This window comes from Rhinolophus hipposideros, assembly GCF_964194185.1.
Source record: "Rhinolophus hipposideros genome assembly, chromosome: 3".
Taxonomy (NCBI): Eukaryota; Metazoa; Chordata; class Mammalia; order Chiroptera; family Rhinolophidae; genus Rhinolophus; species Rhinolophus hipposideros.
This window is the reverse complement of record NC_138049.1, coordinates 7,139,093-7,158,354: the sequence shown is the minus strand read 5'-3', so window position 1 is coordinate 7,158,354 and position 19,262 is coordinate 7,139,093. Positions and strand designations below refer to the sequence as shown.

Here is a 19,262-nt window from a genome sequence, read left to right as displayed (position 1 = left end):
TTTCTGGTTATATTAAATTTCTTTGCCTTTGAGCTCACTGTAGCAAAAGTGCACGTGAGGTTTATGCAAAGCACTTGTTACTGTGTCTAGCTTATAGTGGGTGATCTCAGTAAATGACAGCTGTTGCTGCTCAGGGAGAGGAGATGTTTTTTTAAAATAGGAAAATCAATTTATTATAAACAGTAATGTGAAGGTAAAAGGGACAAATTCTAACCTCATTTGGGCTTCTGGATCCTAACAGGAAGAACCAGGTTTGAAAGAAGGGAATGCAATGAGGAGCTGCAAATGGAAGTGGAAAGGGACAGTGTTAGTGTATGCTAAGCTTGCATGAAGTGAAAATTGGTTAGATAGGAGATGAAACTTGAAGTGCATTCAGGTTAATCTAAAATTGAAGCTAGGGTAGATGGAAATCATTGCAGTTCTCTTTAACGAGTTGATTAAATCAAAGTGAGGTATTGGTTTCTGGCTGTTTACAGCGTGAAGAGGAAGAACCTGTAAACAGTTAAAAGTGGCATCTAGAGCATTTTACCCCCAATTATTAAATGTGTACTCAATTATATGTTTATATAGAAGTGAAATGATGTTACTGTCAATCTGAGTATTCAGTGTTATTTTTCAAGGTAACATGTATGCAGCAACATTTTTAAAATGTATGAGTGATTCAGAATGCAATGGCTTAGTAGTTCCCTTTCGATTAATAAATACCCCAGTGGAGACATTTAAAAGTATACAGTATAGTTCTGATATTCCCTCACCTCAAATATTGGTCGGAGCATCTCACTTTGAAAACCACAGTTCTAGAAGGCTGTTGAAACAAGTGTAGAATTCAAGGGAGGAAGAAGATGGACTGGACTAGTAGCTTTGGAAATTGACAAAACAGTTCACCTGGAAGTGATGCTGTAGGTCAGATTTTTTCTGCAAGGAGTATGATTGTCCTAGATCATTATGCACCAAGGATTCCTTCAGTTTGATAGGCAATTCTTGAGACTTTGTGTGGCATTTGATACAAGGTATTAAAGACAGCTATGATGCAGACAAAGTAAAGTGAGAAAAAGACAAGGTGTTGGGAAGGGGATGGGGACAGACCAATATTGGCAAGAATGGTGAAGTTGGGAAGAAGTGATTTAGGAAACGTGTTGCCTCTTCCCACGCTGCACCTGTGGTACCTGCTTACTGCAATCCTCAGGTGCTGTTTATGGTCTGGTTTTACCGTTTTCCAGGCAATGCTTTGTCCTTCCATGCCTCTTAAGGTCCTACGTCTACATGTATGACATGCTCACCTTATAAGGACTGCAAAGAAATTGCCGCGGAGCACGGTAAATGGGCTTTGGTTGCAAAGGCGGAGTCTAAGCAGCCCTTCACCCTGGCCGGCAAGGTGTGAAACTAAACACCTGTGGGCGGCAGGTGGCGCGCAGCCAGCAGCCCAGGCCCAATGTGGAGGCCCCCGGGCCTGCGGGAGGCGCGGAGGCGGCCCGTTTCCCCGCGCGAGCCCTTTAAGGTCAGCGGCGGAAGTGCGTGGCGGCACGTGGCCTCACCCGCTCTCGGCGGAGCTGCGCGGCTATGGACGTGGGCGCCGACGAGTTCGAGCAGAGCCTGCCTCTGCTGCAGGAGCTAGTCCTGGGCGCGGACTTCGTGGGTAAGACGCCCGGCGCGGGCCTTGTGGCCCGAGCCCCTGGCCGGACCACCCTGCGGAGGGTGTGGGACGGGGCGGGAGGCGAGGCCCAGCCTGGAGGGTCGCCCGTCTGCGGGCGGCTCCGAGCGGCCCTCCGCGGACAGCGAGGTTGCTGCTCTGCCTGGGAGGGGTCGGTAAGCAGCAGTTACCCCCGGGCCCTGCTGCGGCCCAGGAAGGAGAAGCCGAGCCGACCGAGGGGGTGGCGCGGTTGTCCTTGCTTTGGCTCCCTCCGCGTTCCCCTCTTGATGTCACCTGGCCGCTCGAGCCCCGCGGAGGTGAGCCCCGCGGAGGTGAGCCCCGCGGAGGTGAGCCCCGCGGAGGTGAGCCCCGCGGAGGTGAGCCGTAGGTCTGCCACCTGCAGCGCTTACAGCGTGGAGAGCCCTGGCGGTGTCTGCACCTGGGCACTCTTGTCTTTTTCGCCTCCCCCGCAGGTCTGGACATAGAGTTCACCGGCCTTCGTTCTAACCTGTCCAGGCCGCAGCAGATCAGGTAAAGCTAAAGCTGCCTTAGAACTGAGACAGGCAGGCTCCCCTGTGCCCCTCCGGGCGGCACCCTGGCCACGCCAGCACTGTTTCTCAGAAGGCACCCTGTTGGCACTGGGCTGGCAGGCCAACGTTTTGGGTGGGCGTCTAGGGCCCTGGCCTTTGTCCATTCCACGCTGGTAGTGTTCCCCAGTGGGGTAAGGAATATTGGCTGAGAGGTGCCCGTTCAGCTTGGAGGCTGGGCGCCTTGACCCCATCTCCTTGCCTATGGAGTGAGCTGCCTGTTTTTTCACAGTCTCTTTGACTTGCCATCAGAGTGGTATCTAAAGACCCGTCAGAGTGTTCAGCAATTCACAATCTGTCAGATTGGTGAGTCTGATCTTCAGCTGTTTGTCATGAGTTACTAAGAGAGATTTGTGTTGTTTTTGTGTTTCCTACTGGTCAGACAACTTTGAGGCCTCTCAAAGACCCTGGCTGTCATTGGGCGTGCTTGTGTGGGTTTTAGCCATGCTATGCCTGTGGGACAAGCAGAAACAATTAGCAGCATCGTCTCCATGCCTGAATAAATCAACGTTAAGGAACCTGTACCATCTTTCAAGGGAAAATGTGTGTGTGTGATTTTCATTTAGAGAAAACTCAGACAAATAGGGTGATACCACACACGTTTTGTTTTACATCTTGTTTTTTTTTTCACTCGACTGGTGGGGTTTAGAGATCTTTTTGTTCATTTTTGACATTTGTATACTGTTTCAAATTGAATGTATCTGTTGACTCAGTCTTGTAATGATGCACCCTTTGGTTACCATTTGTGTGTGAGAAAAGGAGCTGGCATTGACTATATTAGTATTTCCACGTCACTGTTGTACTTTTGTGAGTATGACTTTGGCGTAGTACTTCTAGCAGTGGAATTGCAGAGGGGAGGAGTGTATGTGTTGAAGTATTGCTTTGTGTTGCCCAACTATCCCTCCTCCTAACACCCATCCACAAAGCTGGCAAGGAGGGACCCATACCAACAGCAATGAACAGGCCTTTCCTTCACTCACACTGGCTATTCTCAGTCTTAAATGTTTTGCCCACCCTAGTAGGGGAAAAACGATCTAATTGTTATTCTGATTTACATTTTTAATACAAGGTCAGCACATTTTTTTCTGTAAAAGGTTAGACAGTAAATATTTTAGGTTTTGCACGCCACATGGTCTCTGTTACAACTACTCAATTCTGCCATTGTTAACGGGAAATCAGCCATACATAGTACATAATAAATGAGCATGGCTGTATTCCAGTACAACTTTATTTATAAAAACAGGCCATGAGACGGATTTTACTGACCCTTGCTTTTCTTATAAATGGTAGTGAAGATCTGTGTGTGTGTGTTTTGCTGTCTATACTTGTCCTTTGCTATTTCTATTGTGGTTTTTCTTGATTGTAAGACCTCTTTCAAAACCAAGGGAAACAGCACTTAGATATGTTTCTATTTTTTCCCCCCTACTGAGAATTCTTTTTCACTTTATGTGTGGTCTTTTTTACAATGCAGACTTTTTAAAGCAATTAAATCTATTAATCTTCATGGTTTTTGGTGGTGTTTTTTTCTGGATACTTTTAAAACTATAAAAATGTCCATTTGATTTTTACTTCCGTGTTGGAAGAGCCATCCACAATTATATTTTAGTAATTTCAGTTTGAGTTACAGTTTGACAGTTCTCGTGTTTCTAATCTGCCTGTTCCTCTTCCTTCCCCTCCTACCCCTCCCCTCTTCTTTTTAAGAGTTCATCTTCTAAAGCCCACACCGTTTCTTTGGATGCAAAATACCATTCAAAATGTTTTGTTTTAGTAGTTAACTTCTGGCAGCTCTACTTCGGTACTCATTCCCCCTCCTGTCATTCTTCTAGGATTGTCCGTGTTTTCTAGTATTGAAGGAGAGTCAAACAAGTATGTATAAACACCTTTTGCATAACCCATGGCTCTTGCCCATTTATCTTCTCCACTTCCTCCCCCCAGATTCTGCGTCAGGCTCTCAACCACTTTGGCCCTGGGTGCGCCACACTCTTGCTTCTGTGCCTGTCCCCTTGCTCTCTCCCCTGCAGACTCAGGCTTGTCCTTCAAGTCTCTGAAGCAACACCTTTTCGGGGGGCCTTTCCTGACATCCTGCCCTGGCCCTTAGACGTTCTTTCCCCATTTCCGTTGTCTTCTCTGGGGTTCTTTAGAATATCGGTGAACAGTGTTATGCCCAAGGCTGAGGTAGCGTCCTGTCCCAGCAGAGAGGATGTTGGATGGCAGTCCCACTGGGCTCACCACAGGGGGGCACACTCTGTTCTTCGAGGATGGGACTTCTGCCTTTTTTCATTGCCCCCCAGGGCCAGTCATAGTACTGGAAGCAGCTGACATTCAAATACTTCTCAAGTGAAAGGAAGAGTCCACCCTGAAGCTTACTCTCTGAGCCAGAGTTTTAAAAGTGGTTTTTCCTCCTTATGTTTCTTGTTTTTTTATAGGTACGTAGCCCATTCGTGTAACTTCTTTCTCTTCCCTACAACGTTTGGGATTTTGGATTCAGAATTCTCTTTCCAGGCTTCTAGTGTTCAGTTTTTGAATCAGTATGGCTTTGACTATAACAAGGTATGTCACTGGAAGAGGGACGTGGGACGGTTTTAAAGGTTGCCTTATCCAGCTGGAGTCCCGTTACCTTCCCCTTTCACGTCCACATGAAACCTGACAAGGAAACTTTCTTTTTACTCTGCTCCCAGACACAGACGACATTACGAGACTTCCTTGTTCTTTTCCTGTCTTTAGTTTCTCAAAAATGGAATCCCATATATGAATGAAGAACAGGAGAAGAAAATTAAACACAACATCCTGACTGGGAACTGGAAAGTTCGCAGGTAAAGCCTGTTTCTCCCGGTGCTTGGTGGGGTTTCTTTGTCGCTGGTGTTTTTCTGCATGTCCTGTGGGTAGGCATGCTCCCTCCAGAGTGTGGTGACCTCGCACCATCACCTTTAACTGGGGTGGCTTCTGCGGCATGTACTCAGCCAAACAAGTGCCGTGATTCCATCCTGCACCTGAGTGGAGAAACCACTCACTGCATTGATGGTGATTTCAGTGTTGGAAATTGAAGGGAAAAAAGAAAAGAACAGACTGCTAATTTGGTACTCAGAGAAGCAGGAACTCCACTCCAGTGCTAAGGTGGGAGATGGCTGTGAGATGTTATGTTGGCCTTCAGTGTGATTTAGGGATTTCAGGGGTAAATCACGGGTAACCTTGACCATGCAAGTCACATGCCTCATCTTGGACATGTCACCTCTTGTGCTTGGTCCTGCTGTGTTCCCTGAGGGCAGGATTTCCTCCTTTGTTTTCCTTTGACCCTTGGTGCCAGTTGTCTGCTTGAAACCCTGTCCTCCCCTAGAGCGGGGGCCAGGAGAGGGATGGAGTGAGTGGCAGCATTGTGTGCTAGAAAGAGCAGGCCACCCTGTCCTGGCAGGCCCCGTGTGGTTCTGAACAAGTTGTTTAAGCAATTTGGGCTTTAGATTCTTTGCCTTTATCAGGAAGGGGGTTAAATGAGACTGCTTTTAACTCTGGAATGTTATGATTAATTATCTGGTCCAGATCATCATCTTATGTCATGTTGGAGTTTTGGGGGGTATTCTTGGTAATCCTCATTTGTGGTTTTCACATAAAAGTGTAGCTTTTTGTAAGGGGAAAAAAAACAATTTGAATTTTTAACGTTCTGTTATTTTTGGATGCTGGAGAAAAGTCCTTCTGTATCTCAAAATAACATCATGTTCTTATATTTCTGACACAGGAGAAGATGTACTTACCAAAGTTCCTGTCTTTTCCTTATTTCACCAGATGGTGTTTTTGCACCTCTGAGAGCTCAATTAGGAAGACAGGCCTGATAGTAATGTGTAGTGCTGGCTGGCTCCCAGTACCTTTCCCTCCATACGTCCTTATGAAGCGGAAAGGGATGGTACGTTCTCCTGTGACATACGGGAGAGAATAAGCCAAGTCCTTGGCTTCTTATTGTTTAACAAAACTTGGAACATAAATGGTCTTTTTTGGGTCCATTTTCTTGCCAACACCCCAGTGTTAAAATTGGAGACAGTGCTCCCCTTGTCACGGTTCTGCTGGTTTTCTCCAACATTTCCACTTTCGTGTGCCCATTTTCAGTTCTCTGGATAAAGAGCAAATCAAGGTGGTGATTGACGAGGTAACGCGGTGGCTGGACCTGGCAGAGGAAGGCGACTGGATGACTCTCCCTGGTATCGCTGGTAGGCAGGAGGCTGCTTGCCTGACCTGGGAGTGTTGGAACCCGTCAATGTCACATACCAGGGGTTAGGGGCAATCCCTTCTCCCTCCGTGGACCTGGGCGTTGGCTCAGCAGATGTGTGGTCCTTGGGGGGAGATACAGCTCTGATCTCAATTCAGAAGTTGGAAGCTTTTTGACCTATTCTGAATTTTAAGGTTAAGGAACTGAAGTTTCATTCAGAACCATTCTTTTATCCCAATCCTGAGTGCCCTGTGTACTTTTATTTACTTTCGTTAACCCCTGAATTTTTCCCATGGTGCAACGTGGAATCACAGTGAACACACCCTAGATTAGTGGTTGTCAGTCATGGTCTGTGGGCCCCAGGTGTCTCTGAGACCGTTTCCAAGGGGTCCATGAGGTCAAAGCTATTGTCAAAATAGCACTCGACTTTCATTGTCACAGTCACTGTGCCATTTGCACTGATGGTACTGAAACGCTGGTGGTAAGCCTGTCAGCACCTTGGCACGGGTTAAGGCATAGCGTCAAACCACGCTGCTCGTCACTGGATTCTTATCACTTCTCTCAGTTAAAAAAAAAATCCAATTTAAGAACCTCGTTGGTGAAGAGTAATAATTCTTAATTTTATTAAATCTCTACCTTTGTTCATCTTTTAACGATCTTATGTATCAAAATGACTATGTAAAGAAATAAGTATGCATAAAACGCTGCTGCTTACCAAAGTACAGGGCTTGTCTTGAGGAAAAGCACTCGTGCAAGTTTTTGAGTTGAGAGCTGAATTAGCTTCTTGTTTTTCATGGAATTATTTTTACTTAAAGGAACTGACTGGTTATTTTGACTTGAGTATTTTCAGTCATTTTCTCAAATGAAAAAAGTAAGCCTGTCACTTCAAGGGGGATAACTCACAGTATTTGCTAGTGATGAAATGGGAGCTTTCAATCAAAAACTGGCATTTTGGAAAACTTGAGTCTGCCCCATAAGCTCAACGCCTTCCCAATACTGAGTCCTTTCCGATGAGGTCAGTGGCCATGTTTACAAGTGTCTTTTGTTGGTATTGTACAAGGAAATGTGTGAACACTGGACGATCTGCGTAACTCAGCAAACCACTGTTTTCCAATTACCAGTGTATGATGTTACAAAATCCTGGGCAAAAGTAGAATGGGTTTATTATTTTGAAAGAAAACTTTCCAATTTTAAATTTAATGTATAGTTTTACTTGCTAATATGGTCGATATCAATCAGTATAACCCCTACACAAGAAGACTCTTTGGGGTCCTCAATTTAAGAGTAGCCCTGAGGTAGACTTCGAGAATGCTGCCCTAGATCACGCCGTGACAGTCTGTGCCATTCCTGCCACGTGGACTTAGGCACACCTGAGAGCTGCTTTTCCACTTGATCCATCCGTGCCTCAGCTTCTATTCCTGTCAGGCTTCTCTTGAGGGGAAGGCAGACTGCCGTTCCAGGGTCTGCGGTGGCTCTGTGCCAGCCTTGTGTTTCCTTGCTGTAGGCTTCCAGGCCTTCGAGGTCCAGCTACTGCTGAGGCAGGCCCTCCCCAACATCTGGACGGTGCTGCGAGACCAAGGAGTGAGTCGTCACCTAGACAGCATTTCTCTCTCATTCGGCCACCTCTCTGTCTCTGTCTGCCCACCTCCCCCATTCCCCTTTCTCTTTTGAGATAAAGAACCACTTGGGCTTCATTCCCAGGACTCAGGGAACTGGTCTTTACTTTTCATTTCAGGTGATAGTGAAGAAAGTGAGTAAACAACATCGCTGGTATCTGGAGAACAACTCTTGTGATCGAGAGAGCTGTTGGAAGGAGAAGATTCTTCTCTCCGCGAGGGGTTTTTCTGTGTTTTTCCAGATGCTGGTAAAAGCCCAGAAGGTAGGAAAAATATCTCTTTTCTTGGTCTTTAGCAGTCTTTTGTATTTCTGGCTGTAATACTGATGGGACTGCCAACAATAAAATTCCTTGACATAAGTGATTCCTTCTTATTGGTAACTGGCCTTATGGATCTAACTTTGCTTTCACCAAATCGTAATAGATTAATTTGGGGAAAGACTGTCCATGTGAAATACTACTATTTCTTTGTTCCTTTCAGGCACATAGGTATTCCAATACGAATTGACCTAAAACTACTTGGGGAACTGAGTGTGTCTGCTTCACAGTTCAGATTCCCACTATGGCCCTGGCCTCAAGTCCCTCCTACACACTGCTTTTCATCTTTGCTGGAATTTAAGCAATTGGGCTACTTTTCATGGGGATGGAATGAGGGGATGGACTTACCATGTGGTCAGAATTGCAGTGGGTTCTAAAGCTACACACTTGGCAAGAGATTGTTAGTCTATGATGTCTATATTATTTTTAAAATTTCATTTCTCGCACCTGTCAATTTCTTCCAAGTAGCCCTTAGTGGGACATAATATGATGATGGATCTGCTGCATCTCCATGACAAGTTCTTCAGACCTCTCCCAGGTAGGGTCAGACCTGTCAGTCTCCTTCCCTTAATCTTAGTTTGCCATCTGTCAAGGGGACTGGCCCAGAGTCATGTACCTGAAGTAGCCCTACATACACACCCCCCCCCACAGTCTGTACCTATCTGCGGGGTCCGGCAGATCTGTGCCGTTTACCATTTTCCCCAAGTGGAAGACCAGAGGACTTTCTCAGGGAGAAAACTTACCATTAAATTGCTACTCCTCCCCACATCACAGAAGTGTTTAGTCTCATTGTATAAAACTTGGCAAAATCAGAAATGTGTGAAGGAGACAAGCCATCTGTACTGTCAGCTATAATCCTGACACCGCTTTTCCTCTGTTGTGAGTTTTTACATATTTGATCATACTGTGTATTTGATTTTTTGTTTGGCTTTTTTTCACTTACCAAAAGCGTTTACTTGTGTCATTAATCTAATACGTGTGCTTTTAATGGCTGTGTGGCCCTGTGTTATGTCTGTAGCATAGCTTTCCATTGCCGTTGTTGAACAACTGATGCCATTGTTGGACATATGGCAGTGTGGTGCCGCAGTTAGGAGCCATGCTTGCGTCCTCGTTCGTGTTACATGTGTGCTCTCCAGCAAGTTACATTAACATACCCACCTCAGTTTCCTTGCCTCTAAAGTGTGTGTGGGGGGGAAGTAATGGCCACAATATCATAGAGTTGTTTGGGATTAAATGAACTAATGTACAGAGAACACTGGTCTAGATTCAAAGGGATGAGGAGGTTCTAGGAGAGATTTCCCCAAGAAATGAATTGATAAAACACCTCAGTTTGAGCATCTTGAGAGAATTGGGGGAGAATTAGAGGGAAAATTAATAATTATAAGCACTTACTAAAACACTAAGCAAACAGCAAAACCAAACTGCAAAACAAAAAATTTGCTGGGAGAACAAAGGCTGTGCAAGAAAGAAAAAGTTGCTGGAGAATCCTGCACGGCTCCTGTGAATAACATGCTGGTGGTGCAGGTGGTGCAGTGACGAAGTGCTGGCCGTGGAATGAAAGGTAGTTGTCATTTTACATGGTGGGAAGTCAGTAGTTACATGCCCAAAACTGGGAAAATCACCTCTCTGCAAAAATGTGTTGTTTAGAGATGTGGGGATAAACACTCAAAGAAAACAAGTGAAAGCAGTTGCCTTTGGGGAATAGGAAAAGGAGTGTAGTGAGAGGAGGATAGCAGGGGTTTTCCAGTTTGTTTTTGCAATAAATCTTTTTCACCTACATGCAGGTATAATTTTGATAAATATACCAATTAGTAGTTAAAGATATTTTTTTTAATCAGGGCACTTGGCTTTCATTATAATGACTTTTAGTTGATTTTTCTCTGAACAGTCGTTTACAAATGATGATTTCATATCTGCCTTTCCAATAACACCTCTTTCTCCTTTTTCCATTGGCTAGAACTTTGCAAACTGCGTTAATATTGGCAATAACAGTATCCTGAATTTAATGAAAAACCATTTGACTTTTACTATTATAAATGATGGTGGAAGGTTGGATTTTAGAAATCCTTAATGATTAGGAGTAAGGATGTTTCAGTTCCTATTTTATTTGCTTTATTTATTAACCGGTTGTTGACAAGCTAGGTTGGAGAACTCACCTTCCCATTTTTACCCACAAATTTACTTATAACTAACTGGGCCTTTCCCCTCAGAAAGCTACGATCAATTTAAGCTGAATATCCATAACCTGTTTCCTGTCCTCATCGATACCAAGAATGTGACAAAGGATATCTGGAAGGTAACGAATGAAATTGCTTTGGGTAAGGAATGCTTTGTTTGTCCCAATAACACTTAGCTTTCTCTCTCTCTCTGTTAAAAAAAGTATTCCTTATACTCTTTTCTCGTATTTTATAACCAGTATCGGTTTTCTTTTCTGTCTCAGCACCACTGGGTCTTATTAGCTTATATATGATTTTGTCCTTTCCCTCTTTCAAGTGCCCATGCTTTGACTGACTTGTGTATAGTTCATGTGCTTATTTAGCTGGGACAACAGAACTTGTTCTAGAGCTTGAGACATACCTAGTAAGTATTTGCAACATGCTTAAAGACTGTCGGGGTAGGGGGTCCTCTCTTGAGAAAATATATGAGCCTTAACTTAAGGTCCTGGGTTTTCAACCTTGAGAGCCCATTAGAATCACCTGGGAAGCTAAGTACTGACACCTGAGCCCTACTGTTGGCTTCTGTGGTTTAGAGGAGCAGCAGGTGGTACCTGAAGCTCACAGGTGATTTCTGTTGTGCACCACACATGGAAAAGGGAAGCACCCAACTGGTTTAAAGGCTGTTTAGAAGTTAAACTGAGGAATAGAGAAAGGGGAATTGGATCAACGTTTTAAAGCCTTATGCTGATCATTTAAAGTTAATTATTCAGTAAGGGAGCCACAAAAATGAGACGGGGCTGCCTGGTACATGTTGGCCCAGAAACTTACTCTTTGTACTTCACACGTTTCCAGCTCTGATGGTGTTCTGTGATGCTCCTCATCTCCATGTAACTGAGTCCTGGGGCGAAGTGGGAGGGGTGTGGGGGCTGATGTGAGGAAATCAGTGGTGTTCCTTTCCACACAAGATGAGATGAACTCGAGGATGTGGTGACATGGCGTTTTCCAAGGCCCTCTGATCTTTAGAATATCTGCTGTCCTACCCCTGTGTCTTTGGCCTGGGTCTGGCACCTTGGAGTCCTATGTTTCCAGAACTCCTTAAACGCTTGTCTTTGAAGGAAGATGGAATGAACTACGTTTGCGGCAGCTGTTTCTAGCCTGGGTCATTGAGTCCCTTCTAGGGACCCAATCCAAGGACAGTAGGTATATCCTGGCATCATAAATAAGGAATGAGGATAGGCATGTTTGAAGAGAAAGAAGAGGTTGTGTGAGTTAGCATTTTCCAGGTCACTTTAATGTCCATTTGATAATTCCTAAAGCAGATAATAAATAAAAGCATACAGCTTTTATTCTCCCCAATTTGTTTTCCATAATTACAGGAATTGAATTTCCCAAGGGTTTACAATCTTTCCGAAGTTTATGAAGTCCTAAACAGGTAAGGAAGCTATCGTTTGGAGCTGCTTATAGAGCAGGAATTCCCTGTCGGGCGGCTTTGCTCCCAAGACACATTTGCAATGCCTTTTGGTCATTAGACCTGTGGGTACTACTGGCATCTAGTGAGTAGACGCCAGGATCCACAGGACAGCCCCCAACACACAATTCTCGAGCCCAAATTGCTACTGGTGCTGAAGTTGAGAAACCCTGTTCAAAAGGGGAGGGTTTAATGATGTGGTATTTCTGTCAGCAGGGTTTTATTTTTCTTTTGATTTGTTTCCGATTATTGGAGTGATGAGCTCCACGGGAACAGGGTTGTCTTTTGTTTCTTTTTTCTTTTGAGGCTTCTCTGGGGCCTCCAGCAGTGCAAGGTGTAGCAGGTACACATTAAACATTTGCATGAATGAATGATGCCATTACCTAGGTGAGTCCCTGACCTTTGGAACGCACCGTCACGCCTCAGCCACCGCGTTTCTAGGATGCAGGCAATTTCATCTCTCTGTCCTTCAGACCGCTGGACAGCAGACCTGAGGGCACAGCTGGCATCATTCACGCTGGTGCCCAGGCTCGAGTCATGCATACGATAGGTGCTCAGAGCCACCCCCACATGGGGGACGAGCCCCGGGCCTGCTGTTCCCTTTCACCTGTCCTGTGGCCTGGTTACCAGACCTTATCTGCCTAGGCCTAGAACCCTGCTTCTTTTTCAGAGATGTCCCAGAACTGAGGATATTTTTGTTTACATGAACCTAAGAGTATGAGGGGAAAACAGAGGATTGTTTTCAGTGATATGTCTCTATTTCATTTCTCTAATAGTGACTTGAATCCCACCAAGGATTCTGGGCCCGTGATTATTCACGCAAGCAAGTGTGAAAAATACGGTACGTGCCCACGAGTGCGTGCTCCTCCACAGTTGGCAAAGCACTGAGGTGCTGGAGCTAAGGCCCGTCACCCCGGCGGCAGGTGTGTGGGTTTCCCTCCACCGTTTTCCTGTGCCGAGGTCCCCATAGCCCCCTCCCTCGGAAAGAGTGATCCCAGAGGCGTTGGAGGTCCTGGGGAGAGGGGGCACCTGCTGTCTTGGCCATGGTGGTTTGTGTGTCGGGAAACTCAGCTCTCTGAGTCCTCCTCCCGTGGGTGCTCATGCCGCTGTGGGGAGGATCGAGGTGAAGATGGGGTGTGGGTGGGAGGGGCTTTCTGGAGGAACGAGGGTTGGTGGTTGTGTGTGCATGGCTATGTGGGTATGGAGCCCAGGTGGGGATGGTGGTGTGTGCACAGCCCGTGCGTGTGGCACTAGCGTGGGGGCGAGGCTTCTTTCCCAGTTTGAGTTCTAATCACGGCTTGACTCTCTCCTGCTTCTGGAACAATGTCTCAGTTGAGACCAAGTACCCTCATGAAGCAGCATACGATGCCTTCCTCTGCGGATCAGGTGAGAGGCTGTCCTTCTAAAAGGAGACTCGTGTTGTATTTGTGATAATTCCCCACCACCCCTAGGCTCTCCGTTTATGTCCGGGTGGGTTGCACAAAATGGAAATGAAGTGTGAGTGTGCATGTTTTAATAAGGTGATCAGGTTGAGCCTTGCTGTCTATTACTTCTCTAGCTTCTTTCTTCCAGTTCTTTTGAAAGTGGCACACTTGCTTCTATGGAGAGTACACAGGTGAGTGTCCCTTGTTTCATCCTGGGATCACTCAGTGCTCAGGATTTGTTCAGCCCTCGCTGCCAGCCCGGACCTCGCGGATCCCACGGCTCTGCCAGAGAAGGGAGAACTCAGAGTGTCATTGAGTAAATACAGTCCCTGACTGGGCAGCAGCCTTGCTCCCCTGCCCCGTGCTGGGCCGGGCCCGTTGCTTCCTGTCTTGGTGGCGTTGGGAAAATCCATGTGTCAGGAGACCAGCGCAGTGGGGTCAGGCTTAGGTTCTCAGGCCCGCTGCAGTGCTGCCCAGCGAGGTACACGTGCTCTGCCTGTCACCACACTTCTCATAGCTGTGTAAGTCCCATCGAGGTAGGAGGACAGAGTGTACAGGTCAGTAAACGACACGTCCTTGGGGTCCACAGTCAGGTGGGGGCAAGGGTGGTGAGTTGGCACCATGCACACGGGAGAGGCTCTTAAACGCAGGTTTGGAACCGTAAATGCATTTCCCTGTGCCAGCGTCGTCTTGGGTGCTTACCTCGGCTCACAGGCACCGACTGCACACCTGAAATGCGCTTTCTATAGCGCCGTCCTTGGGGACACAGTTGTTCAGTAGGACTCTGGCCAGGCGAGGGGGCTAATCAAAATTGTAATGTGTTCTTTGAGGCTGACTTGGAAACAGGTGTGGACTAGAATCTGTTAAATTGGGCACAGCCTGTATTTGTCTGTTTTAGTAACGGATATTATGCACCAATAGTCGATGACACACTGAACTTAAATAAGAACTCTGCCGCCCCATCTCCCTTTTTCCTGTGCTTTGACGGCATCTGAGTGCCCACTGGAGGGGCATGTGCCAGACTGTGAAGGCAGCCAACAGCAGTGGAGCCCCTCAGTGCTGTGGCACCTGGGCCTTACACACTTTATTCCTTTTAATCTTCGCGACTTAGAAACCCTCCTAGGTTTAGCGAAGTTCCGCAGCGGCCCCGGCCTGCCTGGCTCCAAGCCTGTGCCTTTTCATGGCCTGCGCTGGGGTATGTGGCGGGGTCTGGATGGAGGCGGGGCTGCTGGTAGAACAAGGCTGTGGCTGAGGGACGGCCATTTGGAGTCAAGGGTGATGTCATGTCAAGGAGTGATAAAGTGGACCTTCCACTGAACCGTGGCCTCTCACTAATTCTCTGAGCCTGTTGCTAATGTTTGTCAGAGGATGGGCTCTTCACCAAACTGTCACCAACAGATGGTGACCGCTTGGAAGCTCTGCTTTGGCTTGGGCCACTGGGGGAGCGTTTTGCGATTGGTTGTTGGGGAAGCACACTGACATGAGCCCCGGACTTTGGGTGGGAGGAAGGGAGAGTGGTCAGAGGCAGCAGCTCTCCTGTTCCGTGCCCAGAGCCTTGGCTTCGGCCGAGGACATGTGCGGAGCCTTATGCCTGGGTGCCTGAGTGCTTTGGGTTCTCTCCATGTAGTGCTGGCTCCATCCCTGAGCCCTCCTTCCCACTGTACCTCGACGTGCTGGCTCCCTATGTGAACCAGGTGAATCTGATACGAGCTGGCGTCCCTAAGATCGTGAGTAGCCTGCATTTGCTTCTTTTGCCTGTTCAATGGCTGCGCCAGGAAGCGGCCTGGTTCTCTGGGATATCTTAGGGGTGTTACGATAATAATGAAATCAAGGCTGAAGAGGGCACTCATGCCTACTGAACTTTTTATTTTTTCTTGTGTCTTTCTGCCAAATCCAATGTGGATCTTCTCCCTCTTTCCTTTCTCCTCCCTCTCCCAACCCTAGATACAGCCTTTCCTAGTTTCTCTCTAAAGGTTTGAAAAGCGGGTAGGTTGTCAGTAGGAATGGAGGAAAATGTCTTCTGTTCTTCTCCCTGTCCTCTAGAATTTTTCGGGTCCAGATTATCCCAGTATCCGACCTCCCATCCTCATCCTCAGTGTCAGGAGGTGGCCTGGGGTCAGTGAGCAGCAAGTATATCGTGAGTTCCAGAATCTCTGCAAATTCGATGTCCGGCGACTCACACGGAGTCAGTTCCTGCTCTTGACCAATAAGTTTAAGGAGTAGGTGTCCTGCTTCTAAGCCATCCTGTTGCCTCCCAGCCGCCCCATCTCTTGGCCCCCAGCCACTGGCGCCTACGTGGATCAGTAGGTCTGAGGCTCGCGTGCCTGAGCTGAGAACACTTCTTTCGGCAGTGCTCGGAATATCCTGAAGGAGTACAAGTGCCACCCTACCCTGCAGGTCTCCCTGTATCGGCAATGGAGACACTCACCGAACGTCAACTGCTTGTTACAGTAAGTGACTGGGACTGAGCTCATCCTACTGTCCTGGGCTCCCTGTTTGCTCTGCGTCACGCATGGCTCAGTAGCTGGTGTGTGTTGTAAAGGAGTCGTGCTGACAAGTGTGGTGACCCGAACGTTATTCAGTAATGTTTGACAAATGTTTATTGAGCATCTGCTGTACTGGGCACTGTCGTAGGTTCTAGGGCCTCGACAGTGAGTAAAACAAACATTGCTGTTCTTACGGAGCTCACACTCCAGTGGGAGGTAACAATAAATAAATGAGTGAACTGCATGACCTTTTAGATGACAAGGTTTATTAAAAATGAGAGCAGGTCAGGAAGTAGGAGTGGAAGAGTGCCTGGGGAGAGATTGCTGGTTAAAGGAGAAGTTGGGGCGCCCTATGTCGAGGGGAGCTGCCTGGTGAGAAGGCCACTGTGATAGGAATGAATGAGCAAGGAGAGGAGGCTAAAGGAGTAAGTGGGTCCCAACTACATGGAGGGCCGTGGGAAAGGATGCAGGAGAAACCGCAGGTGGTCAGATGTTTTTAGCAGAGGAGTGACACCTGGCTGTGTTGAGAGTATGGAGGACACAGGGTCGGGGAGGAAGTCGGGAAGCCAAGTCACCGGGTCACAGTTCGCTGTGGCTTGGATTGCTTGGTAGCAGACTGGGGGTGGTGACAGTGGGGTCACTGGCAGAGTGGAGCACAGTCAAGTTTGAATGCAGAGTTTTTGGCCTGAGCAACTGGAAAGATGGAGTTGCTATTGATGTGCTTTATAAAGATTTCGGCTTCTGGTTTGAAGCCAGAGCTACAGAAAACAGTGTTGTTGAAGAAAAACATTTGGCTGCTATGCAGTCCTTTGTCAACCTCTACTGTAAATCACTAGGAAAAATGACTGATCTGTGTCCCAGAGCCATTCTGATCTCGGGAGGCAGAAGTTCGCTGTTGGTGCTGAGAGAACCATGGGAAGAAATTAACATTGGGGTAAACAAAGTCAGGAAGAAAGAGGGGTGAGGCTGTGTGTCAAATCTTTCAAATCGGTGTGGTGTGCACACAGCCTGCCCGCACCCCAGGGCGACTGACATTGTCGTTGTCTTGCAGAGTCTGTGGCATAGTCACCACCTGGGCCCTTGTGGCGTTTCTTCTGGGAAGACCTAGCCCCTGATGCGGCGAGGCCGTCCGCAGCTAGGTCCTGTCTCCGCGCCTCTCGGGGACGGCCATCCTGGTTGGTTTGTGTGACTCCTACTTGCAGATGGAACTGTATGGTCCTTACAAGGAATTTTGTTGTGTTTTGAATGAGAAATTCTGTAAATATTATCAGTGATAAAGAAATTCTTGGATCTGATACCTTCGTGGCCGAAACATTTTTTTTCTTTCGCTGATTGGGGAGCAGTCCCCACATGTGGGAATTGAATGTTCCAGAGTGTCTTACAGACAGACAGTGTAGGAGCTGGACACCAAATGAACAAAAGGCTGCATTGTTTCTGAGAGAAGAAATTAATGGCCAGCAGCTGGTAGAGGATTAGGCCTGAGAAGGGGCCCAAGTTTAGTAAAGAAAGAAAGTGAAGCCAAGTGTCCATGTGCATTGGTGATGCTTTTGATAAATGTCTAAACCATAAAATGTCAATATTCACTTTAGAAACAACAAAATTACCCATACCATAGAGTCGAGGTATAATCAAATATTGTTGTACTATATTATCAAATCTTAAATTCACCTACATCATTTATTATAAGCATTCATTTAAGTCATTTCAAATGTTTTGTGTAATTAAGGGTAAAAACAAAGTAGTAAATAAATATTTATGGATGGACATTTCTTGCTACTACATCTCTAGGCTACCCCTTCCTTGTAGCGATTTAACTGCTGTGGGAACAGGACGAATATTCCTACTGGTCTGGGCAGAAGGGTGTCCCTGTGATAGATAGGTGGGGAAGGGGAAGGAAGGGGACCGTCAGGAACCCTGCGCTTATTTGCCCAGGTGGGGAGTCCTGTTTGCCTGAGGGCCTGAAGGCCCTACCTCCCACTCCTGGAAGAAATGGGTCATTTCACCTTCAGGATTGCCAGTCTCTAGTTTTGAACCAGATACTCTGCTTTTGTGTTTTCTGCCTGAGAAATGCATTGACAAAACGCAATACAGATAAATATGAGAGTTTACTTTGTGTGTGTGAAATTTTAAGCGATTTGTCTAGTAATTTTGTTTAAGTCACTTGGCATCCCCAGTCTCAGGACCTGAGGAAGTCTCGAGGGTCATTCTGAATTTTTCAGTTACCACAGATGTCCCTGGTGGGAAGCAAGCTGAGGCTTCACTGGCCGCTTGACAGAACCTCCTCCTTTGTTCTCTGCTCCCTGGAGGGCTGGGCCCCACAAGGCTTTGTTTATGCTGTGCCCTGGAGATCTTCCTTGGGAACTCCAAAGACAAGATGAAATGGAACAAGAATATAAGGTGTGCTTTAGTTTTCAGAGCTCTCTTTACATCATGATAACTTCAGCTTGCTTGCCCTTTTGTCAGGTCTCTGAAGTGATAGAGAACAAGCCCACATCTCCGTGCCCCCAAAGGGAGAAAGGGACGTTGTAATTGGATGTCATCATTGTCAGTCATCTTGGGGCTTAAAAGAGGGAGACAAGTCACCTTATGGGAGAGGAGCAGTGGCTGGGCTGCGTCCACCTTTGTCCACTCTGGTAAGGTGGGCAGCACTCCGATAGCTGCTTGGACCTTTGGACAACTCAAGTTGAAATATGGATGAGAGGGTGTAGGAAGCAGTGTGAGTGAGATCTGAACACTGTAATGTTACCCTGAGTAGAAAACAAAGGGATTTCATTAAAAATCCCGTTTGAGCATGGCCTCCAAGAAATTCAGAGTTTCTTAGTCACTGACTTTTTTTTTTTTAATTTTATTTTTTTGTGTTAGTTTCAGGTGTACAAAACAATGTAATAGTTAGACATATATCATTTATGTATCCCTTACAAAGTGATAACCCTCCTCCCCTATCCAGTACCCCTCTGACATCACACACAGCCATTACATTTCCACTGTCTCTATTCCTAATGCTGTACTCCACTCCTTGTGACTATATATGTATATATATAAACTTGTAGTTGGCATTCATTATTGTTCAGCTTCAGCTTCAGGTGTACAGTGCAGTGACCAGGCATCTATATCAACCCTGAGGTGGTCTCCCTAATGAGACAAGTGTCCATCGGATACCCTACAAAATCTTTACAACATTATTGATTACATTCCCCAAATTGACTTTCATATCCCCATAACAATCTTGTGGTTACCAATTGAGTCACTGACTTTATAAAATAGCCTATTTAACTAATTTGGTGTCTGCCAAGGTAAAGGAATCTTCCCTGGTTTTGGGGAGTAAATTCCCCTAAAATAATAATTCAAGAGATAACAAAAATCCAACTTCCTGTAGAAGCAGG

At 46.5% G+C, this 19,262-nt stretch overlaps 1 protein-coding gene across 1 annotated transcript; it reads left to right on the top strand.

The window, feature by feature from the left end:
* Nucleotides 1–1,560: 1,560 nt before the first annotated feature.
* PNLDC1 (PARN like ribonuclease domain containing exonuclease 1) lies at nt 1,561–17,640 on the top strand (the record flags this gene model as incomplete). The annotated part of the gene is made up of 19 exons (XM_081036914.1): nt 1,561–1,636; nt 2,104–2,161; nt 2,450–2,523; nt 4,044–4,083; nt 4,644–4,767; nt 4,942–5,030; nt 6,313–6,413; nt 7,917–7,993; nt 8,148–8,291; nt 8,814–8,883; nt 10,556–10,641; nt 11,878–11,933; nt 12,746–12,810; nt 13,302–13,355; nt 13,542–13,584; nt 15,021–15,120; nt 15,437–15,612; nt 15,745–15,843; nt 16,931–17,640. The coding sequence occupies 19 exons, from the start codon at nt 1,561–1,563 to the stop codon at nt 16,992–16,994; spliced, it is 1,596 nt and encodes a 531-aa protein (XP_080893040.1). The 3' UTR covers nt 16,995–17,640.
* Between the last annotated feature and the right edge of the window lie 1,622 nt (nt 17,641–19,262).